This window comes from Anas acuta, chromosome 14 (genome assembly GCF_963932015.1).
Source record: "Anas acuta chromosome 14, bAnaAcu1.1, whole genome shotgun sequence".
In the NCBI taxonomy this organism is placed as follows: domain Eukaryota; kingdom Metazoa; phylum Chordata; class Aves; order Anseriformes; family Anatidae; genus Anas; species Anas acuta.
Window position 1 is genome coordinate 1,897,984 of NC_088992.1, and position 21,192 is coordinate 1,919,175.

A 21,192-nucleotide genomic window follows, 5' to 3' on the forward strand; every position below is an offset into this window, starting at 1 on the left:
GCTGCTCCTGAGGCGTGAGGCCGCCCGTTCCGAGCCACACGTGTCTAAAAGTGTATAATAAAGCACGCATGTAGTACAAGAGCGTTTATTAAATGTAAAATCTGCACTCCTGGGGTTGTTTTCGCACTAATAGGCAGCCAATACCACAGCGCGGCTCCCTCACACGCCCTCCTCAAAGGGAGATGGGGACAAAAAGCACAACGGGGAAGGGCTCAAGGGTCGGGGTTGCTCAACCGGTTACTGTTGTGGGTAAAACAGACATAGCATAGGGAGAGTGGTGTCATTTATTGCCTATTGCTAACAGAGCAGTGAGAACTAAAAGGAAACTAAAAGCACCTTCCCCCTGTCCATCTGCTACCTCTTCCCCTTGAGCAGCCCAGGGGAACGGGGGCTGCGGTCAGTTTGTAATGCTCCTGAGCTCCTTGCACAGGGGCTGCCTTCTTACACTGTGCTTGGCCTCTGGTCTGTGCCTGGCAGCTGGACCTGCATGTTTTGGGCAAGCTGAAAAGCAAAGGAGCTTTTACAGGTCTCCACGAGGAGCCTGGCCCAGGCCCGTCTTGGTGGCATGTACCAAACAGAACCACTAAAGTTTCCTCACTAAGGCCTAGCTTTGGGTCCTTCCCCACATGTGAGCCTTGACCAATTGTTTTGTTCTTAGTACAGTCAAAGGAAGAGAGTTAAAAAGTAATATTCTATTCCCAGGCCAAAAGAATCATATTGGCATTGTCAGGATGACAGGAAGATTCTGTCTGCTATAGAGCTCTGTTAGGAAGCCACATGATTCACACTTCTGCCTTTTTTTTTTTTGTTTTGTTTTGTTTGACATTTTCTCAGTTGGAGGTTGATACCTCCAACTGATAAAAGCCAAAGAAATACCACGTATGGCATTCTTGAATGCGGGTAGTGAGAAACTAACAGTCATCTTCTGGGGAAGAGCTTATTTATGGGCTTTGTTTTCATACCTTATCCATGCTAAATACATTATAAATTAATTCTTTAAACAGCTCTGCAAGTGTTACATTTAGAAGACTTTATTCTTCCATGACAAACCACAGAGAAAGTAGGTTACACAATGCCAGTGCACATTTTTATTACAATAAAGACAGCAGTTACCAAGCAACAACTACTACATTTGTACACATGCTTTAACAGATCCAATAAGCCCACGTCAGATCTTACTGAAGATAAGAGGTTACACAGACAGAACCAGGTAAATGTGACAGAGGAGAGAGCTGAGGCACAGTGCAATCAGTGGGAGAGATCCAGTCGTGCTTCCCTCCCATCTCTGAGTCAGAGCTGTACATACATCTGCCAACTGCATGTGAGCATGCAGGTCTCATCATGAGCCCCACTGAGTGTCTGACAGAGAAAACTCGCTGAAGATTGCAGTGAAAGTCTTAAATTGCTCACCAGCAACACATTTATTTCCTGCCAACAGCTACTAAACCAATGCTGTTTTCTTCAGCTGTACAATTAAAAATTCAGTAACTACGTCAGCTGAAGCAATCTCCTTTTCTTGTTTTGACTGTGCTCTGACACATTAAGTCCTTATAACAACATCACATTCTTGTCAGAGGTACATTCCACTCACATAGGATTTTTTTTTTTTTTTAAATCTGCCAATACTGAACTGTGACACTAGCTTTGGATGAATGGTATAAACAGGAAAAATAAAACTGATTAAAACAAGGTATTTCAAAAAATCACAATCCTTTTTCTTATTTAAAAAATTAAAATTAGGTTTTAAGATACTACAAAGTTTAAGAATATAAAAATATTTACCTTTAGAAATACCTAGGCCTACAATCACATAAAATAAGTATGAACTTAATATAAAAATCTTCATAAAAACACAGCCACCTATATTTAACTAAGTCCTCAAAGCTGATATAAAGGTTTTGTTCAGAAATCTAGTTATGTCTAAACAGCTATTCTAGAGATTAACTTTGAAATAAGACAAGATTAAATACTGTTGTTATTAGAGAAATTCCAGTTTGAGAAGGGATGAGAACATCTGGGGTCATTAGCCTTATGCCACATTACATTTGTGGCAAAAACATGACTTCAGAACATTAATATTAAAGGCAGTAGAATTCCCACATCCCAAAGAGCAGCTTGAAATGATTGCACACGTTCCTTGCATTTAAATGTTACAAAGCTTTATATATGTGCTCGAACTTACAGGGAGGTCCTCACTTCTGTGCCAAATGCCAGCACAAGACAAATTGCCATGAATTCTCACATTAAGAGATGAGATGCTGCTTTTCTTGGCCCTTACAGAATGTGAATCATGGCTGGTAGTTATTTATAAATGATAAAAATCAGCCTACCTGTTCTAGGTAGTCTGGCTAGGCTGACAGACTTTATGTGGCCAACACGTCCATGCACAACCAATAAAAAAGACCTATTGCAAACTATGTAGTGTTCATAAAACAGTAGTAACACAAATCTGAGCTCTACTACGTGTGGCTTTTCATCTCACCTAGCTTTGCTGTACTTTAAAAAAAATGCATATATAACGTGTACGATTTGAAAAATAAAATACTGGCTTTGTTGGCATTCTTTGTTTTGAAAAAAATATATCTATGGTCCCAAATCAGCTCTTCTGAGTTCTTGCTAGCTGCATGTAAACAACTCCTGTGCAGAACATCAGATTTTTGTAAGCATCAATCCCCTTTAAATTTGAAAATGGTACAAAGGCTTTTGCAGAGGCTTTAAAAACTGAGATGAGCTTTCTCTGAAGGTAAAGCACAATGTAGTGTGTATTCAAAGGAGAAATGAAATGCTTTGAAAAAAAAGACAAAAAGATTTAAAAAGCTGCTTGTGTCAATATACCATGAAAACCCCCAAAGCTAACACTGCAGAGCATATTTGAATTGGATCATTTACTTGCTGAAGTCTGTGTTTCATTTGAAAGTGGGCACGGCCCATCAGAAGTAGGTCAGCAAGCTGGGGTCCTTACACAGAACATTCATGAAGCCCAGTGATTTCAGCAGGCTTAGGCTTTACAAAAAAAAAACCAACTTTTACAGGGACAAGTGGATCAAAAATGGGAAACACACATCAAAAGCTACTCTGTCTTGTTTAAAAAATGTTACTGTTTTGAAAACACTAATGTTATTTATATTATGTTTTTTAAACAAAAATGTTATTTCAGTGATGTCTACATGTGCTTTGCTACAGCTAAACTCGGATTCCACCGAGACGATCAGGCTTTGGTTACAGGTTTCAAACGAGGCTGGGGTCTTTCCTTTAGATACGTGTGCTGAGATGTTCGGTGACAGACACCCAGCTCCCCTTCATCCAGTCAGTGCGCACAGCAAGAGAAACCACCAGCATTACATTTGCTACCTTCTTTTTTTTCCTTTTAGCAGCTTTCATTAAGTACATGACCGAGTAGAGTCATAGCTGTATTCCTGCTGCTCGAGTCACGCATAGTACACGCAGACCTCTGTTTTTCAGCAGGGACTGGACCTGCTGGCACACTCCGGGAATCAGGACACAATCACAGACTAAAAGTCCAATGGAGCAGACAGCATCTGTTCAGTAAACTGGGTATTTAGCTACAGCAGCACAGGGGATAATAACTATGGTGTGGCAGCACTGACTGGCAGGTTTTGCACCTTGTTCTTTCAGCCCTGATGAGAGCATGCATCCATCTTCACATTGGTGTTACCAAAATTTTAGGACTCTTCTTGGAATTCCTAGCTCCAGTGGTTTGTTGCCCATTTCTGAAACTGAAAGCAAGTGTGAGACTGAGAAGCTGGAGAACATTTTACAGACACTTACCCCTCCTAATCAGCACTGCTAAAATAACCAGGTTATGGTATTTATATAAACATTGGAAAAAAACAATGTTTCCTCGCTGAAGTATGCCCTTCTGGATGGAAGAAGCAATGCAGCAGACAACATTTAGAACTTGAATTTAATTCAGTGACTGTAATTCAGTTACTTCCTTCTGTTTATACAGGCAGTCTCCAAAGTGAATGTGGTTGGTCTCCAGGACTTCCAGCTACAATTCATCAACTGCAGAGCTAAAAAGCTATGGGTCAGATATTTGAGAAGTCCCTAATTGTCATAAATAGCAGCGTGCCCTTATCAAGGAACCTGGCCTGAGAATTCTTCTTATTCTGAAAGCATAATGACAGCTCCGTTACTGACCCCAGATTAGATACAGGCAATTCAAGATTATTTTTATTTTTTTTTTTGGTTACGGGCAAATTCCATTCACAATACACACTCTCACTAAGGCGGACAGTATTTGTGCATTTGCATTTCAGCTAATTCAGTTTCCCTCTACATGAGTTTTCCTGCTCACAACAGCAGCTAGCAAACAGTGTCTCCACTGCTCTTGCACTATAATGTATGACACAGATTTCAGGGGGCATATTTGCTCAGAGTACCCTAAATAGAATCTGGTGGGGCAGGAGAACTGTTGTTGTTTACAGCTAAACCAGCCAAACAAACAACCAGGAGAAAGAGCTGTGCTGGTGTGTCTCTAACCTCCCAAGGAAAAGAGGCTAGAATATCAAAAGCCTGTGCTTAATTTAGAGCAGCACCTAACAAATTTATACTGAAAGAGAAAAGTGTTTTGTAAATTGTCCTACTAAATGGCTAATTTAAATGCAGAGTTAAGGAGAGGGACTTATATCCGTGTTGCTAAGTAACTTACTCCTGAAAGGGAAAAAAAAAATCAACAAAAAACGCTTGATGTAAAAGGATGGAAAGCATTGGGAGGCATGAAGCAGCAGCCCCAAAGCTATGTGAAGGTCAGCCTTGGTTTGCACGTGTCCGTGCAAACCAAGCACGTCAGCCCTCAGGTTCAGAGACTCTGGGGAAACTGTACAGTGTCAAAGTCTGTAAAATTAACAACAAATCTAAAGGGCGCTTTGACTGTTTTGATGTTTTGCAATGGAGCTGATGAAATGTTTGCTGATTGTGAAAAGGGACTATGTACAAAGAAGCCCCCAATTCCTGTGAAGTGTGGGATAAATGAAAGCCGACTTACCATTTCACCTTCAGCATTTGCTCAAAGCTCTCAGGCAGAGAATTTCCGTAGCTCTCTGGGAGGAACAGGGTAAGGATCCCTATCAGCACGGTCAGGCTTCCCATGAGGATATACGGTAGGACTCTGTCGTAGGCACCTGGCAGAGCACAGGACGTAACAACATTAGTTTATATTCCAGACATCACTGCAACGCAGAATTAATTTGGAATAATTAGCTGGAATATTTATAAAATGTCAAAGGTCAATCCAAACTGGGTTACATACAGTATCTGCCAGAAAAGATGGAGACTTTTTGATTTAAAACTAATGTATGCTCAGTGGTGATCACCACCTATCACCATCCCACGCTACACCCACGTTTCTGTAGCAGCCGATAGCTTTTTGTACATTTTCAACTGGGATAACCAACATCTTTGCAAGGTAGCAGCTCTGCTGGGATCACTGCTGAAAGAAGCAAGTCTTCAGTACTGGGTTGCCATCTGGAACCAAATCCTCAGTGAAATAATTCAATGTGAGAGATGAAAGTGCTCATAAGCAACTGAGCACTCAGCTGTCCGGGACTGAGCATCCCGCTGGTGCCCTGCAAAGGGTGGGAACTGACTAATGGCAGCTGGACAGGCCAATTGCAGACTAATGGACCATTAAATGAATGTGTGTGTATCCTCCTATCTGGAAGTAAAGAAGGCATCAGCCTGCAGTGACACAAGAGGCTCTGCCCTTGGTCTGTTCAATTTCTGGTTTTGGACGAGAAAGCAGCGGCCCCTACCAGCAGCCTGCAGCCAGTGCACACATGCTCAGGCAGGATGTAAGACTTTCAGATCACAATAGCACAGAAATTAAAAGGTCTTTCAGTGAAGGGATTAGCTAGGAATTAAAGTACTTAAGGTGGAGAAAGTACCAAACTGAACTTGACAGCTCTATTTTTCACTTGGGATACAGCAGCTTGCTTTATAATGTGTGGAATAAATTAAGAGTAAAATGAAGACCCCTGGGTATTTCACATATATAGCCAGAGTTTGTGATTTGATCTCCTTCTGTGGTCATAAACTGGATGAACTGCAAGTCCTAAGTTAGCCACAGCAGACATCAGCAGCTCACAAGTTTATTCTGAAAGCAATCAGAAACCGTTCTGATAACTGGAACAAGATTTTTTAAAGACTGAGCCTATGGAAACCCGAGAGAAAACAAAAACAATAAAAACTTCATCCTGTCTACATCTACCTATTCCTGCTACCTATGCTGCAACAGAGACTGAAGACCCTAAGGAACATCACAGTCGTTCCGTATTTGTGCAGCACTCGGGTGGTAATGAGTGCCCAAAACCAAAAAAAAGCCTAGAGGTAATTAATACTTCTGCTTACAAGACATGAACAATGTCTTTTTCTTTTGTGAAACCCAAAGGGCTCTGCTTCACTTCTATAGTGTACAACGTGAAACCCAAAGGGAGAGAAGGGACTTAAAAGACAACAAATGAAGGGGCTAACAGCTGAACCTGCGCCTCAGAAGCTCAGAAAATAACTTTTCTGGGCAGTTGGGTAGCTCAAAGCAAGAAATGCACGATGTCTCACCCAGGTAAACGAAGTAAGGAGCAATGATGCTGCCCAGCCTGGAAGCCGTGGATGTAGCTCCGACTGCCATGTTTCTGACCAGCGTTGGGTAGAGCTCCACATTGTAGACATAAAGCATTGAAAACGCAGAGGTGATGCCAAATTTTCCGAGCATCACCAGGCCAACAGACAGGGCACTGTAATCTGGAGGAGAAAACATTAAACCAAGATAAATAAACAAGATTCTTTGCTTATTACTTGTATTTCTTTAACTTTTCAGAGCCCCTATCTCTGCTTTTTTTTTTTTTTCATCTAGAAGTTGTGTTTTTTTTTTTTTTTTCTTTTGTTTGTTTTTATTTCTACAGCACATTAGCCCCATCCCCAGAACTCTTGGCTGTGGACTTCCTGCTGAGCACACTGTAGAAGGCACAAGCAGGTTTTTTACTTTTCAGAATTTATATTTCACTCAGTAAAAGGATGTTCTTGAAATGGAACAAAAATCTGGATTACACAGTAACAAAGCACAATCTTAAATCTTAAATGCAAAATTGCTTAAATGCAAAATTCTATGAAGATTTGCACACAGTGAGTTCTGGGAGGCTTGCAGGCTGTTTTTGGCCTTTACACATAACCAGATAAATCACGGTGCACCTTCTGGCTCTCACTTTACAAGCTGGTTCCCCTGGACTATAAAAAGCTCAGTAATCTGACACAATAAGCAAGAGCCACGTGTGACTCAGCATATGCATATATAAATATATTTATATATATATAAAAGAAAAGAAAAATCACAGCCATGAGTGATCAGCATAAATTTGACCTCAGATTCCAAATTTGATCGCAGCTTTCAGTAATTCCACAGACCCATTAGACAGCAGCACAAAATATCATAACGTTGCATTTCATTACGTGTTGTATCAGATCTTGTACCTGTAGGAACAAGCTGGATGAAGAGGACGACGCCACCCCCTAAAAACAAGGTGCCAGCTATTGAGTAGCGCCGAGGCAGGTAGCGGAGGAGAAGCCAGGCGATCACGTAGGACGGGACTTCAACAACCGCCAGGAGGAAGCAGTTGATGTAGACATTGCCATGCAGGTTTGGAGTGTTAAGGGAGAGGCCAAAGTAACCAACTGATGTGAAAAACCTGAGAAAAGCAAGAAGAACAAATTATTCCAGAAACACCATTCTCTGAACACCTCCGGTGCTGCCTCAGAGGTTGTTACAAAACTGGGACGTTGCAAAGCATTGCCATGGACATCGTGGCTTAAAAACCTCAGTGGCAACCCCAACTTTCTAATTCTGCCATCCCTTGCAGTGCTCATATCCACAGCAGCGTGCGGAGCCCTCTGATTTCTCTCCTTCCTCCATATCCTGAACCAAGCACTAGGCTTTGTGGAAGTCAGTCACAAAGGCTTTTCACTGCAACGGGCACCTCGAAACAAGTCTGGGAAGCTTCCCACGCCAGCTACGTTCCTACTCGCAGCAAACTCCAGGGACAGGCTCTCCCACCCTCGGCACTTTGGTTACGTCTCACTGGACTCTTCTCAACAGAGCTGGACCTCCAGGATTCAAACCTCAAGAGTGCCTTGCTAGGGCACGCCAGGCGTGCCAGCCAGATCCTTTCTGCTGGGGGAAATATGTGCAGAAAAGGGCCGCAGTTGGGCTACATGGCACTATTTGGTCGTCATTCCTTGTGGTTGCCCAGGCAGGGACCAGGATCCCAATGAGAGAGGCACTGCACAGAAACACAACGAAAATGCTGGCCATGGATGGGTCTGGCTCTGGTTCTGCCTCTGCTTTGAGACATTTCTCTTCAAAGAGAGATTATGGAGATGGGAGCTTCTTAAAACAAAAGCAAAAAAAATAAATCACAAGTTGCTACATGTATTTTCTTAATTATTTCCCATCTGAATTGAGGCTACCATCCCCACACCTGTAGGTATTAATGCAGTGTGGGTGCGGGGGCCGCTGAGGGGCACGAACCAGCCAAGGACCACGTGTGGGTAGGCTCCGAGGCTGAGACTCATCTAAACCTGTGGCATGTGCCCTCAAATCAGAAATCGTTCTATTGCCTGGGTACTTTAGGAATACACATTTCCTTACCACAAAAGTAATGACATAATAGTAATAGTTGCAATGTTTCGGGTTCGAAATAGGTCCAGAAGGATAGCCTTCTGCTGCTGCTGAGGCTTCGAATCCTGCATCTGAAGGAAAAAGGAAGACAAAACCAAAAAAATTCCCACACCTCAGAGCACAACAACCTTTTGCACACCCACACGTCGGGGCAGTTACGAGGTTACGGCTATCCCAGGGCCCCACCAGGCAGCCCAAGCTCTGCAGCGGGGTGCAGTCCTCAGGTAGCGCTCGTCTCTGCACCCAGCCGTACTCCGCGGCACCTTCCAGGGTTTGTTAAACGGGAGCACCGGGACCTCGGCACCGTGCTGACTACTGAACAAGGAGCATTACTGACAAGAGAGATGCACGAGCACTTCCTTAAGGATCTGACACAGTCCTTCCAGGAGCAGCCTCATGACTGGAGGCATTTTTCCATGCGCTGCACTCAGCTCTCTTTGTTCAACTTTCGTAAATGGTGTGAGATTAATGCAAGTTATCGCCCGCTTTTGCTGCCTGGTCTCAAAAACACGTGAGTGATCGACAGCAGACCCACCCCCTGGGGCCTGAAAGAGTCAGGTCCAAAATGAAGGACAACTGAGCTCTGGCTGTGAAGGAGAGTGCTTCCAGAGTTCCCATAGCTGGAACGTGTGCGAGAATTTACAGCACAGCAGATGCTTGGAGAGGAGATCTTCAGCCCAGCCAAAGTTTGAGCAGGACGCTCGATGAGCCGATGCTGCCAGCAAGGGCGCAGCATTTCTCTCCTGCAGATACCCCAAAGGGGTGCGCGGTGCTTTGCTCTCTTCTGTGTCAGCAGACAGAAAACGCAGGTGCTGGTAAGATGCAGGAAGGTCGGATCTGACACACAGACCCACGGCGTTGCGGATTTCTCTGCGCAGGAGCCGTGCCCGTGCCTCTTCAGCAGGAGCTCTGGGGGAGGACGAGCTGCTGGGGGGGAGGCGAGCACAAAACCCAGCCGTGCTGCCACGGCCGTGAGCCTGCTCGGTGCCAGGCTTCCTCCTCTTAACCAATAATTATGATATGCAAGAAAAAAATCAGCCTGCAGAAGAATTTCAGCTGATCCGAGGCCTTCTCTCCAGTCATGTTTCAAGGGCACTTGAGGCATTCGGTGCTCTGTGTGACTGGAGCATCCTGCGGGTCACCGTGGGGCCCCGGCACACGTGGACCTGGACTTGGTGCCCCCGTGCAGCCCCCGTGAAGAGCCCCTGTTAAAGTGCAAACCGCTGACACCGCGCTGGGACGGGGCTGAACGCGTCCTCCTCGGCTCTCCTCCGTGCCCGAAGGGTGAAGCAAGCTGGGTCACCCTTGCTCTGAAAACCACAACCAACCACTGCTGCGGAACAGAGCTTTACTGTAAAAAGCAAACAAATAAGTAAGCCCTCTGGCTTCTCGTCTCCACTTTGCTAACCCAACACTTACCTCACGCCAACAGCCAGCGCCAGCCCCTGTGAGCTGCTGCTGGAAGCCATTCCTGCCCTGGCATTTCACAACAAGTCAACTGGCCAAAGGGGAAAGCTGCTGACGAGGTAAAGTGACAGGGCACGTGAAACATACCTCCGCGGTGTCGAAAATCACAGCCGGGGCTGGAATGCCATTTATTTTTGCAGCCTTGCGGATAATAGCTTCTGCCTCTTTATATCTTCCCTGGGAGATCAGCCACCGAGGGGATTCAGGAATGATCCTGCAATAAGTTGCAGAATAAATGACTCAACGTTTTCACAAAAGTGAAGCATTATTAAAGCCACATGTACAGTTGTTTTTGAACGCCGCTCTCATCTCGCAAATTACTCGTGGTTGAACACGGTCAGCGCAGAAGCATGCAGGCAGTGTAATTCCTGAACGTGTCCCACTGGGACCAGTGGGAGAGCTCAAGCTGAAGGAGATGCTTGGGCCCTTCTCCTAGGGGGCCTGCTTTTTTTTTTTTTCTTTTTTAAAGACTGATGTTAGTGGACAGACAGAAAATATGGGGGTTGCTTCACCATCGTTAAGCAAAATTATTCTTAGGAAACTGCATGCAGCGTGGAAATGCTTTAAATGCACAGAGGATATATTTAAAGGCTCTGTGTCACAGGAATCTATATACAAACCTCACGATTTTACCACAAATCTAATGCAGGCTCTCCTAGGCACAGGACAGAGGCATTGTCCCCATGCAGAGCTGATGGCATTTTCTAACCACTTCCAAAGGCATTGAGTGAATTAACACTGACCACAGGACAGAAAATCTCACCTTTCCTTAACTAAATCCCGTGACCTTAACAAATGCTTCCTCGTTCCCTTTAGCCAGCAGTAATTTCAGGGTGCCTGTCAGGCTGAGAACAGCACTAACTTTTCCAAATCTGTTTTTTCAGCCTCCCGGGGCAGAGCACCCATGGGCAAGTGAGGGTGCACTTACACTGAGGTGGTTGAGCGAAGCAGGGAGAGCAGAGAAAACATGGGCTCAGCCACCGAGACAAGAGCATGGGATGGCTCAGAGGAGCTGAGCATTTATGAGGGACCTCACAAGGTCCCCACCACTGCTGGGTTTCAGTGTGAGCTCTCTTCTTGGCTTTCAATGCCAGCAGGGCTGCAGACACACTCGCTTTGGCAGCCAAAGCAAAGCCTGGGAGCGCACACCTCTGCCTGGTGACATTTAGTGCTGTCACCTGCCAGCCTTCCACTCAGATTTTAGTACCCATCAGCAGCTGAATCCTCATTAAACATGGCTTAAAGAAAAAAGCAGGGAAGAAAGGTTAGACTGAATCATCCAGGACTACCACAGCTACCAGGTGGTTAACAGTGTCCAGAATTAGGGGCCAAAGTTCCCCAGCTGCTCCGGAGAGCTGGTGGCAAAAGTGCCCCCAGGCACATGGTGAGCACCAGGGAGGATCAGCGGGCAGGTAGCTGGGCTGAACACAGGCAAAACAAAAACAAAACACAAAGCAAAATAAAACACTGGGCCCTGGAGAGAGAGAATTGGGCACAGGGGGAGAGCGTCGGGCGCGTTGCACTCACCACCAGAGCGGGACGCAGAACAGCCCCGGGACGGTGAGCGCCAGCAGCAGCATCCGCCAGTCTCTGATGAAGTAAGCAAACAGTGGCAGCAACATGTAGCCAATTGCAAAAAATATGCAAACTCCTAACGTAGAGAATATAATACGAACTGATTTGCCAAGAATTTCTGTGCCTGTTTAAAACAAGGGAGGTTGGATTAGCATTTTTAACTCTTCCTTCGCCGTCACGACTAAATACTTTACTGCATTTATAAAATAAAGCTAAACAACGTTAGAAAATAGTTTAAATGTAAAGAGATAAAATTTGTCTTATATAACACTTTAATTGACACTGCGTAATGGTCTAAAAGGTGATGGTCATTAGAGCTATTAGCATGGGGGCAGTTCCTCCCCATTTTCAGCGTTCAGACCTGGCCAGTAACTAAAAATGCCTGGGATTGTCGGGGGCTCCCAGGGGATGGAGCAGCTTCTGCTTGCTGTGATTAACGTGCTGCCCAACACAGGTGAGGGCAGGCCTGGGCCAGCAGCTGACAGACTGCCAGGAGCCTTCCCGATGCGCTTGGAGGAAAAATAGGCTTTGCCCCCTTTCACTAGTTTGGGATTTAAAACTCCTTAATTAAAGGTTAAAACCCTTAATATTGCAGAGCGATTGGAAAAAAATACCAGAGACTTAAAAACCAAGCAACCAAACCAAAAAGCTATTTAATAGCTACAGGTTTCCATTTCAGAAGCTTGGGGTAACTGAAAAAAATCACGAGAAGATGAAAAAAAAGGACTCTTAGGGTCAGGAAGGGTGTGTTAAAAAATAAACTGCTGTCTTCCTCTGCTGATGGCTCTTGCTTAGGGGCATCTGGGGAGACGTCTGAGCCTTGCAGCATTGTTTTATACCTGTTGAGCAGTGTGTTAAGATGTAGGATTTGTGGCATTATGAGCCAATATGAGACAATATCTTTCATCTCTATTTCTCTTCTGTCTCTCCTCTTCCCTTATTCTCTTGGCAATAGCAACCCTGGGCTGCCAGCAGCACGCCTTCACAAATCTCCCTGTTGTTTTACAGTCTCAGGACTTGAACACGGAAAAAAAAACAACTACAACTAAGGAAAAACTGGCAGAAAAAGCTGGTTTGTACGTGGAATCGGTAGCAGGGACTGAGCTGTGCATGGGGAGGTGACACGGGCTGACAGCGGGCTTCCAGCATTCGGATATCGAGAGCTGGGATGGGAACCGAAAGGAGAAACCCGTGGGAAACCAGGCACTGGCACAAACAAAAACCCCAAACCCAGCTGGTGCTGGGGAGTGCCAGGGCTGCAGCACAGCGGGGATTTACACGTGCTGGTGCCACTGCTCCCCCCGAGCTGGAGACACAGCATCCACCAATGCCATACAGCACCAGGCAGCGCCTCCAGGGCACAGGGAGCAACCCCAGAGCAGGAGCCCACCACGGGATGGGATTCCTACAGGAGCCTCTCTTCCCCCTGTGGGTGCATTCTCCCACCCAGCACCCTTGTGATGTGCTGATTTTTGGGAGCTGCTGGCTGGGCTGGAGGAGCAGCAGGGGCGTGCAGGGCGCTCAGCTGCACCTTGTAGGGTGGGAAGCGCTGCAGAAATGCCTCTCTGCACTGAAGACAGCTGATGACTAACCGCAATTAGAGAGCTAACTCCTAAATTGCTTTAGCTTAATCCCATCCTTGGTAAGAGTCCCAAGGCTGCTAGGGGAGTGGGAAGAAAACCACTGAGCCTCCTGAGAGCTGGGAACGGCTCCGCAGAGCATGGGATGGCAGAAGGAGCACCGCGGCACACCAGGTGCCAGCAGGCTGCACCCATGCAATGAAACGTGCTCGGTTGGGAGCACACCACCCTACCTCTTGGCAGCGGGTGCTGCCAGGGTGCTCTGGGTCCCCCCAGCTCTGCCAAAACCCCAAAACCGCAGCTCCGTGTCCGTGCCCCCAGCACTGCCCTGCGCTCCCTGGGGAAACGCCGGGTGAGCTCGTGCCTGATGTCCCCCAAAGAGGTGACACCATGAGCTACAAATTCTGACACCCCTGGGTTAAAAGCTCACACAGGAGGCCTCACGCTGTGCATGGAAACTGCTTTGACCCAAGTGTTGGCTGCCCAGAGCCCTCTGCAAACTGGGGGTGGCCAGGGAGGAACCCAAAAGTCGCTGCTGGCTCTGCCCTGCTCCCGCTGATAACAGCCCTCAGCCTCCCTCGAACCTTTCCTCCAAAAAGCACAGAAATAATGTTTGTGTTGATATTTCCTGCACTTTTTTTCTCTAAACCTGCAAAAAGCACAAGCTCTAACTATTTGAAGAGATTTCTTGAAGTATCCAAGAAAAAAAAAACACACCATGCTGGCCTAAATTAGGAATTTTACCAGTGAGGATTTAGAGCTGTCTCTAATTAACTGCTGCAAGTTCAGAGGAAAAACACAACAGCACATTAAGCAAGCATTTAATCTAATAAAGGCTTATCCATACCCAGTATGAAGGCCACCACGTAGTTGGAGATCTGCCCCATCCCCACTATGAGGAAGAGCACCGTGAACATCTCCCAGCTGGTGGAGAAGATCTGCAGGAAGCTGAAGCCTGTCTGCACGGCCATGGTGGAGAAGAGGATGCTCTTCCTGCCAAACCTGGTGCCAAGGACAAAGGAGATGATTACTGAATTCATTCGTGGAGCAGGGCTATGCACAAGAGAGCATAAATATCCAACTGCGGGTGACACAGCTTAGCTGAAGATCAGTTAAAATTTTATGCCTTTTATGTATTATTTCTACAAGAACCGAAAAAGAGAATTTCCAAGACCCAGGAAATAAATTAATAAAGGAAATTAAGAGCAGAAAGTTCAGGTTGTCACTAGCCAGGAACTCAGGAGCCCAGACAACAGTATATAGGTGAGAAAAACTCTGAGATCACAAGCTGTGCAGACCAAAGTTAGGAAATGATGGCACTCAGGCTGCTGGCATCTATATGGTGTAACACCACTGCAGTTTGGATGTGTTATCTAGCTTTATCAGCTGGTTTCACCCCACTTGGGCTCAGAACACACCCGCTTATTGACAAAACCTTTCCAAAAAGCTCCACAAGCAGCTAACGCTGGAGGGGCCCGTGGGCTCGCCAGCTGCTCGGGTGCGCACATTTTATCAGATGTTCCCAAGGGGCACCAGAGGGATTTAGTGATAATCCCGTCTCCTCTCAAACAGTAACACGGCCCGACTTTTGCACCAGGGGCAGGAGATTAAATTTGGATCACATGGAATTTAATACTCATGGCTTTGGGATTAAGTCTCACGTTGAGTTTTGACCCCCCCCCCTGCTGAGATGTTCCTCCCCAACCGCAGCAGCACCGGGCAGGGATGGCCATGGGGCTGCAGCAGGGATGGGGACACACAGGAGGAACAGGTGTTTGGCACTGGACACCTGTAAGGCCAAAACTTGATTGCTGCTGAGATAATTGTCAAACGCCTGCTGTATTTTTTTGGCATTTTACATCTATGTGGTTAGATGGCATCGCATCGTTGCTATTCATTTACAGGTTATCCTTTTATTTTCCTCGTGGGCACATTTCGTTTCCAGCGAACCATCTCATCCAACAAGACACGTTGGAGCTCCCACTCAAAGGACAACTTTTGCCTTACGGCTCCAACAACAGACTCCCAGTTAATGTGTGACAGCGAACGAGGTATTTATAGCGACCAGAAGGGGTGGACAAAGGAACGAGCTTGGGACCAGCTCATCAAACTGCAAGGCTGCCACATGCACTCGGTGCAGAGACCAGCTGTTGGCTTCCTGACACCTACAAATGATAGCAGTTCCACGTGTGTTGGGGGTAAAGGTTGGGATTTTTAAAGAAAAAGCCTGTTCCCAGGGTTTTGCCCTGCTCTGCTCCTGAGTGAAGCCAGCAGTGGTGGTGTTACCTGTCCGAGAGCTGCCCCGAGATGAAGGAGCCGATGAGGACACCCACGAAGAACAGGGACGTCGTCAGCGGCACTTTCCAGTCATCCTCACACACCAGGTTCCACTGCAAGAGAAGGGCCCACGATCAGATCTGCCCTGAAGCAGCCTGGCACTGCCCAGGAGGGCGCTGATTTCCCCATATTGTGGCCAAATTCCCCCTGTCCTCTCCCCATCCCTCCCAGTGGCTGGGGCCGTGAGGTCCCTGCAGCTGATGCGCACCCATCCTGCACCCCGAGCTGGGGTGCTCCTGGGGACAGCTCGCCTGGCCTCCCTGGTGCACAAACTGCTGCATTTCTCTGGTTTATGGGTTTGACAGAATGTATGCAAAAGCGTGCAGAGTGAAATCTCTTCTCCATTCCACAAAGATTTACTCTTAAATCCCTCCTCCCCCTGGCATCCTCATGGGCGGCTCTGTGCTCGCCGCTCGTCCTCGTGGCTGGGACCGGAGGCTTGGGACGGGAGCCAGCGTGGAAACTTCCACCCGGCGCCTCCCGTCACCCCACGCAAGGCTTAAAAAAATGAAATCAGCACAAGGAGCCTCGGTGCACCCGAGGGAGAACTGAGACGCATCTGCCAGGACTTGCTCACGTCCTGGGGAGCGATCCCCCGGTCAGGGCACACCCGCCGGGGTGCTGCTGGACACGCTTCAAACAGGTCGGTTGCAGCTTAGATAATTGTACCATGAAGGTAGGCTAATCAGGCTCAGCTCAAAGTACAGCATCATTTAGTACAGCATCATTTTAATAATTAGCCTTGCTATCAGGAAGCGGGGGCATCGCCTTCACCGGGACGCAGCCTCTGCCTGCGGGGTGCAGGGGCTGAGCAGCAGCAGGGGGCTGAGGCTGCCCCCAGCACAGAGGCACCCGGCCAAAAGGAGCGAGTTGGGATTTGGAGAGAGATCCCAGCACCGTCTGATGGCACTCCCTGTCCTGCCAAAGTGAAACAAAACAACCAGCGGGTTGGCATTTCAAACCACAGCCTGTGCCCGCTCCTGAAAACACCAGCACATCATCTGCAATGCAGGAGTCCTGTGGCACAGGGCTGAAATGCACCTCAGTTGCTTAAATCTGAGTTATTTCAAATGGAAACCATCTCGTCCCTGCTGGGAGGAACAGGTGGGTAGGTGTGGGCCAGGCCCAGGTGGTTATCTCTGTTTATCTTAATTGTATTTGATAAGATAGGAGGGAGGGCATGGGCCGGCGGGGCTCGGATGCTTCCAGGGATGCTGGACTTGGAAAACATTCACAGGATCTGTTTCACTTGTCAGAAGAAATGGAGATTAAAAAATAAAAATAAAAAAAGGTGGAGGTGCAAATCAAGCCCTGGATGTTCCTAGAAAAACTGAAAGGACAAGGACGGGGAACAAGGTGGCAGGTTCCCAAATTGCCATGTCCGGATTTGTAGCGCTTTGTACACTCAGCCTCGGAGAAGCTGGTGAATAACGAGGTGGCAGACAGCTCGCAGCCCGTTCAGAACATCACTCAGGGTATTAAAATCCAACCCCTGCTCACTCCAACCAGCAGGGGAGGTCGGGCTGTTGTCCCCAGCAGTGTCCAACCCCGACCCATGCTGTCCGCAGGCTCTGCTTGGACACCAAAGAGCTGCTCTGGGCAACGAGGAGGCTTCCTGACACGCACTCAGCCCCACGGGCTGGAAGCAGAGAAAAAAATTAAAGATACCAGGAGGAGCCCTTAAAATGTGCAGGATGCGGTAAGGGTGTGCAGCAGCTGGCTGGTGGGGTGGGCTTTGTGTCTGTAGGAACTCGCTGTCCCTGACCAGAAAACACACAAACACAGTGAAATCCATCTGACCCCAGGAACAGCTGAAGCTGCTGAGCAAAAAAGTGCCCCTCATACGGACTTAGGTGAAGTTCACCTCGTCCTCCTTCACACATGACCCATCCTGCCCCTGTGGCTCATGCCTCTGCAGCCCCATCACCACCCCAGTGCTGCAAGCTTCCTGGGGAAAAAAAAGTGCCATTGAACTCATTTCAGCTCCTCCTCAGGGACAGTGCTCATCCCAGCCCGTGCCCAGCACACAGAGGCTGAGCTACCCGCAGCCACGGCGCCCAAACTCTCTGCTGGAGGAATTATTCATTAACCAGCAAATAAGTAATTCTTTAATATCTCTGCCTACGCAGAACAAAGTACGGGTAAGCGTCCGTGCGAGTTCCTTTCACCACCAGGAATTAGAGCTGCTGGATCCCTTTTTGGCCATCACATCCCCGAGCCCCCTGTTCCCAAGCTCCCGGCTTCCAGAAGGGTGAATTCTGCCAGCATGGCCAGCAGGGATGCTGCAGGTCGATGAGTTTTGTGACCCAACCAGTTGGTCAACCGCTGGGAAAAAAGCCTCAGGGGGAGAAACAAATCCTTCAGATGCCTTCACATCACAGCAGCTCCTACCCAGCTTTGTACAGGGAGGCTGCTCACCCCTGCTGACCCCCAGCCCCCTGCCTCCCCTGGGAATTGCACAGGCGAGCAGGGAGCAGCCTGCAGCACTGCCGTGGGCACTCGTGGGGCTCCTGCAGCAGGGCCATGCACCGTGAAGCACCGTGGTGCTGCAGGACAGCCCAGAGCACCTCTCAGGGAGCTGAGAGCCCAGCACCGGGGCATTAAATGCGTGTAAGCGCCCTGCTCCAGAGAGCAAAACCGCTGCCTGTGCCCGAGCCTCTAGTGATAGCCAGATCTGAGCACCGCTCTCTGGAATTAGAGCAGAATTAGGTTAAGTTCCAGGCAAAAACCCACAGCATAGCAAAAATACATATGTTAACACTTAAATTAGTTTCAAAGCACAGATGGTGGAAACCAGGGAACGGCCAGAGAGGAGCAGCCCCGCTCTGGGTCAGAGCCTCCCTGCAAGTGCCGGCAGTGCTGACCTGGTGCAGCAGCCACACCGGCCACCTGGCCAGACAAAAAACCATCATTTTTATGCGGGACAACTTGACCGACACCCTCAGCTCCCTGACCTCGTTATGTCCCTTTTCCCCGTGTTTTGGACACATGCACTTTGCTGACATCGTCTCCGCTTTCAGACCTACCATATGACTGAGCTGGGGACCCTCCGCTCCAGGGAATTCAGCACATCCCCAGATAACTCCAGGGCTGGGCTGGCACCTCCCAGCCTGCTCCTTTCAAGCAGCAGTAACAGGATTTGATGCAGCTGAATGACTCAGATGCAACCTCCAGTGCCCAGTCCCATAACCACCAGGTTTTGCTCCTCAGCTGAAGATGGTTTTTTCCATCGAGCTTTCCTGATGGCATGTCCAGGCTCGTCTTCATTAATACCGAGAAAAACGTTGGGCACAAAAATTATCATCACAAGTTCAACCCAACTGCTTCTTCTCATGGTTTCATCACTGCCCGCTTTCCTTGCTTTAAAACAGGATTCAGCATCTTTCCCCAACGTTCGTGCCATTTTAAACTAAACAAGTATCCTTTTCCATCTGGCCTACAGCTGGGAACCTGACGCTTGGTTTCCACCATCTGGGTGTGTTATTTCCCCTCGGGTGCGCTCCAGGTCCCGTGGCAAACCCCACTGTGCTGCCCCAAACTGCCTTTCTGCTGCACGTGCCTGCCCGCAGCACGTGTCCTGCAGCTGGGACGTGGCCACGGTTCGCCCACGGCCAGGACCGGGGGAGCTTCCCGAGGGATGGGGACTGAGCACAGCTGCTGGCAGGGGAGACGCACGCATGGGCTACACGTGTCCATGGGCACGCGAGGGGCGTCCCCTCCCCGAGCCTTTCCCTGCTCGCCTTCCTCTCCCGCACGCCTCAGTGCAGCTGAGCCCCCATCTGCCCACCCCTGCCCGTGCCCCCATGCCCCCTGGCACAGCCCCACAGCCGTGCCCGGCCAGCAGGACGGTTCCTGGTGGCAATGTCCCTGCTGAGTCACCGTGGCTGCAGACGAGGGGCAGGCACCCGCTCCCTGCCCACGCTGCGCACCCCAAGCGTGATCCATCGGGTGCACCAGTGGGGTGAATCCTTCCACCACTGAGCCCGATTGGGGCAGCACTCGGCTCCCCAAAGCTCTGCAGAACACAAGCCCGAGGTTTCCCTGAGAGCCCTCTCATGGCTGCAGTGACCTCGAGCTGCGTGGGATCTCCTGTCCCCTCCCAGGCCACTTGGAGCGACCCCGGGTGACGCTGCCTGCCCCGGGGCACGCTGCCCAGCCCACGGGGCCTGCCCGCTGCCAAACCCCAGTGCCGTGGGCGTGGGTTGAGCCCGTTATCCCTTTAACCTTGTCACATAACACCGAGGAGAGAGAGCAGCTCCGCAGTTTTAGGGGATGGTGCCTTCCTCCTTTATCACAGCTCGCCACCAGACGTGCAGACAGCCTGGCCCCGCTGGTGCACTCAAACCCCAAACAAGTTCTTCCATGACCGCCACCGCTGATGCTCCTGCGACGCCTTGTGTGGATGTTGTAGGGGCTTAAAACTGGCAGCTTGGGCACAGCCTCGGGGCCAGGCTCACACAGGAGCCAGCAGCAGCCCCCCAAGCAGCCCCCACCTCCACCAAGTCACCCAATGTGGACCTGGCAGCCACCAAAGGCAGCGTTGGGGCTGGCAGCACCGGCACGGGGTGCTGGGGCAGCGAGAACCCCACAACCAGCACCACGCTGCCCAGCCCCACAGGGCCCTGATGGGGGTGCCCAGTGGTGTCCACGTCCCCATCCGCAGCAGGGCTGGGAAAAAGCGACCGGGGGGGCTGCCAGGAGGGTCAGCAGCCCGCAGCCAGCTGCCACCCGTCTATTTTCAGCCCTCACCTCCCCACCACGGGGAAGCCCTCTGCAAACAAACCGGGCTGGAGTCTCCACTGGACGCTCCACAGCAATAACCTGGACGGGCTGCACGGTTCGCCCCCCGTCCCCCCGAGCCCGGCAGCATCTCCCCTCCTCCCGCACCCTCTCCCTCGACCCCCTGCCCTTTGGTGATGCCACCACCCTCCTCCGCCGGGGTCCCCTCACCTCGGTGACGATGGTGGAGCGGTAGACGTCCCGGCTGTACTCCCAGCCGTCCAGGCACGGCTCCTGCTCCAGCTCTCCCAGCTCCACGTCGGAGCCGGGCCGCAGCCCCAGCGCCGAGAAGTTGGCGAGCGCGGCCAGGCGGTAGCGGCGGCAGCGGCTCGGCTCCTCCCGGCCGCCGCGCAGCTCCAGCGGGATGCTGGCGTTCAGCCACTCGCCGCTCAGGTTGGCTTCGCGGGGCACGGCGCAGCGGTGCGCGGGGGTGCCGGCTAGGAAGACGGCCGACATCCCATTGAAGCCGTTGGGGACGATGCTGGCGCTGAGCAGGAAGAAAACGAGGCGCTGGAAGCGGCCCCATTCGCCCAGGAAGGCGGACACCTCCTCGTAGTCCCGCATGGCTCTCCCCGCGGCTCTCCGCGGCTCTGCGCGCCCCCAGGACGCGGCTCCTCCCCGGCACGGCTCGGCACAGCACGGCCCGGCCCCCGAAGAGGCGGTGCATCCCGGTGGACACCCGCTGTCCCGGCCCCGGGAGGGCGCTGCCGGTGCCCGGGCTCCCCGCGGAGCATCCCCGGGGGGCGCAGCCCGGGCGCACCCCGC

General features: G+C 49.8%; 1 protein-coding gene across 1 annotated transcript; it reads right to left on the reverse strand.

Annotated features, from left to right (window-relative positions):
* Window positions 1-1,007: 1,007 nt before the first annotated feature.
* On the reverse strand, window positions 1,008-21,192 carry LOC137864398 (solute carrier family 22 member 4-like). Its single transcript, XM_068698474.1, has 10 exons — window positions 20,599-21,192; window positions 15,598-15,701; window positions 14,159-14,313; window positions 11,684-11,855; window positions 10,244-10,370; window positions 8,660-8,760; window positions 7,486-7,700; window positions 6,577-6,759; window positions 5,009-5,144; window positions 1,008-3,737 (listed from the first exon to the last, which is right to left on the reverse strand). Exons 1-10 carry the CDS (start codon window positions 20,989-20,991, stop codon window positions 3,662-3,664), a joined length of 1,662 nt encoding a protein of 553 aa, XP_068554575.1. The 5' UTR covers window positions 20,992-21,192; the 3' UTR covers window positions 1,008-3,661.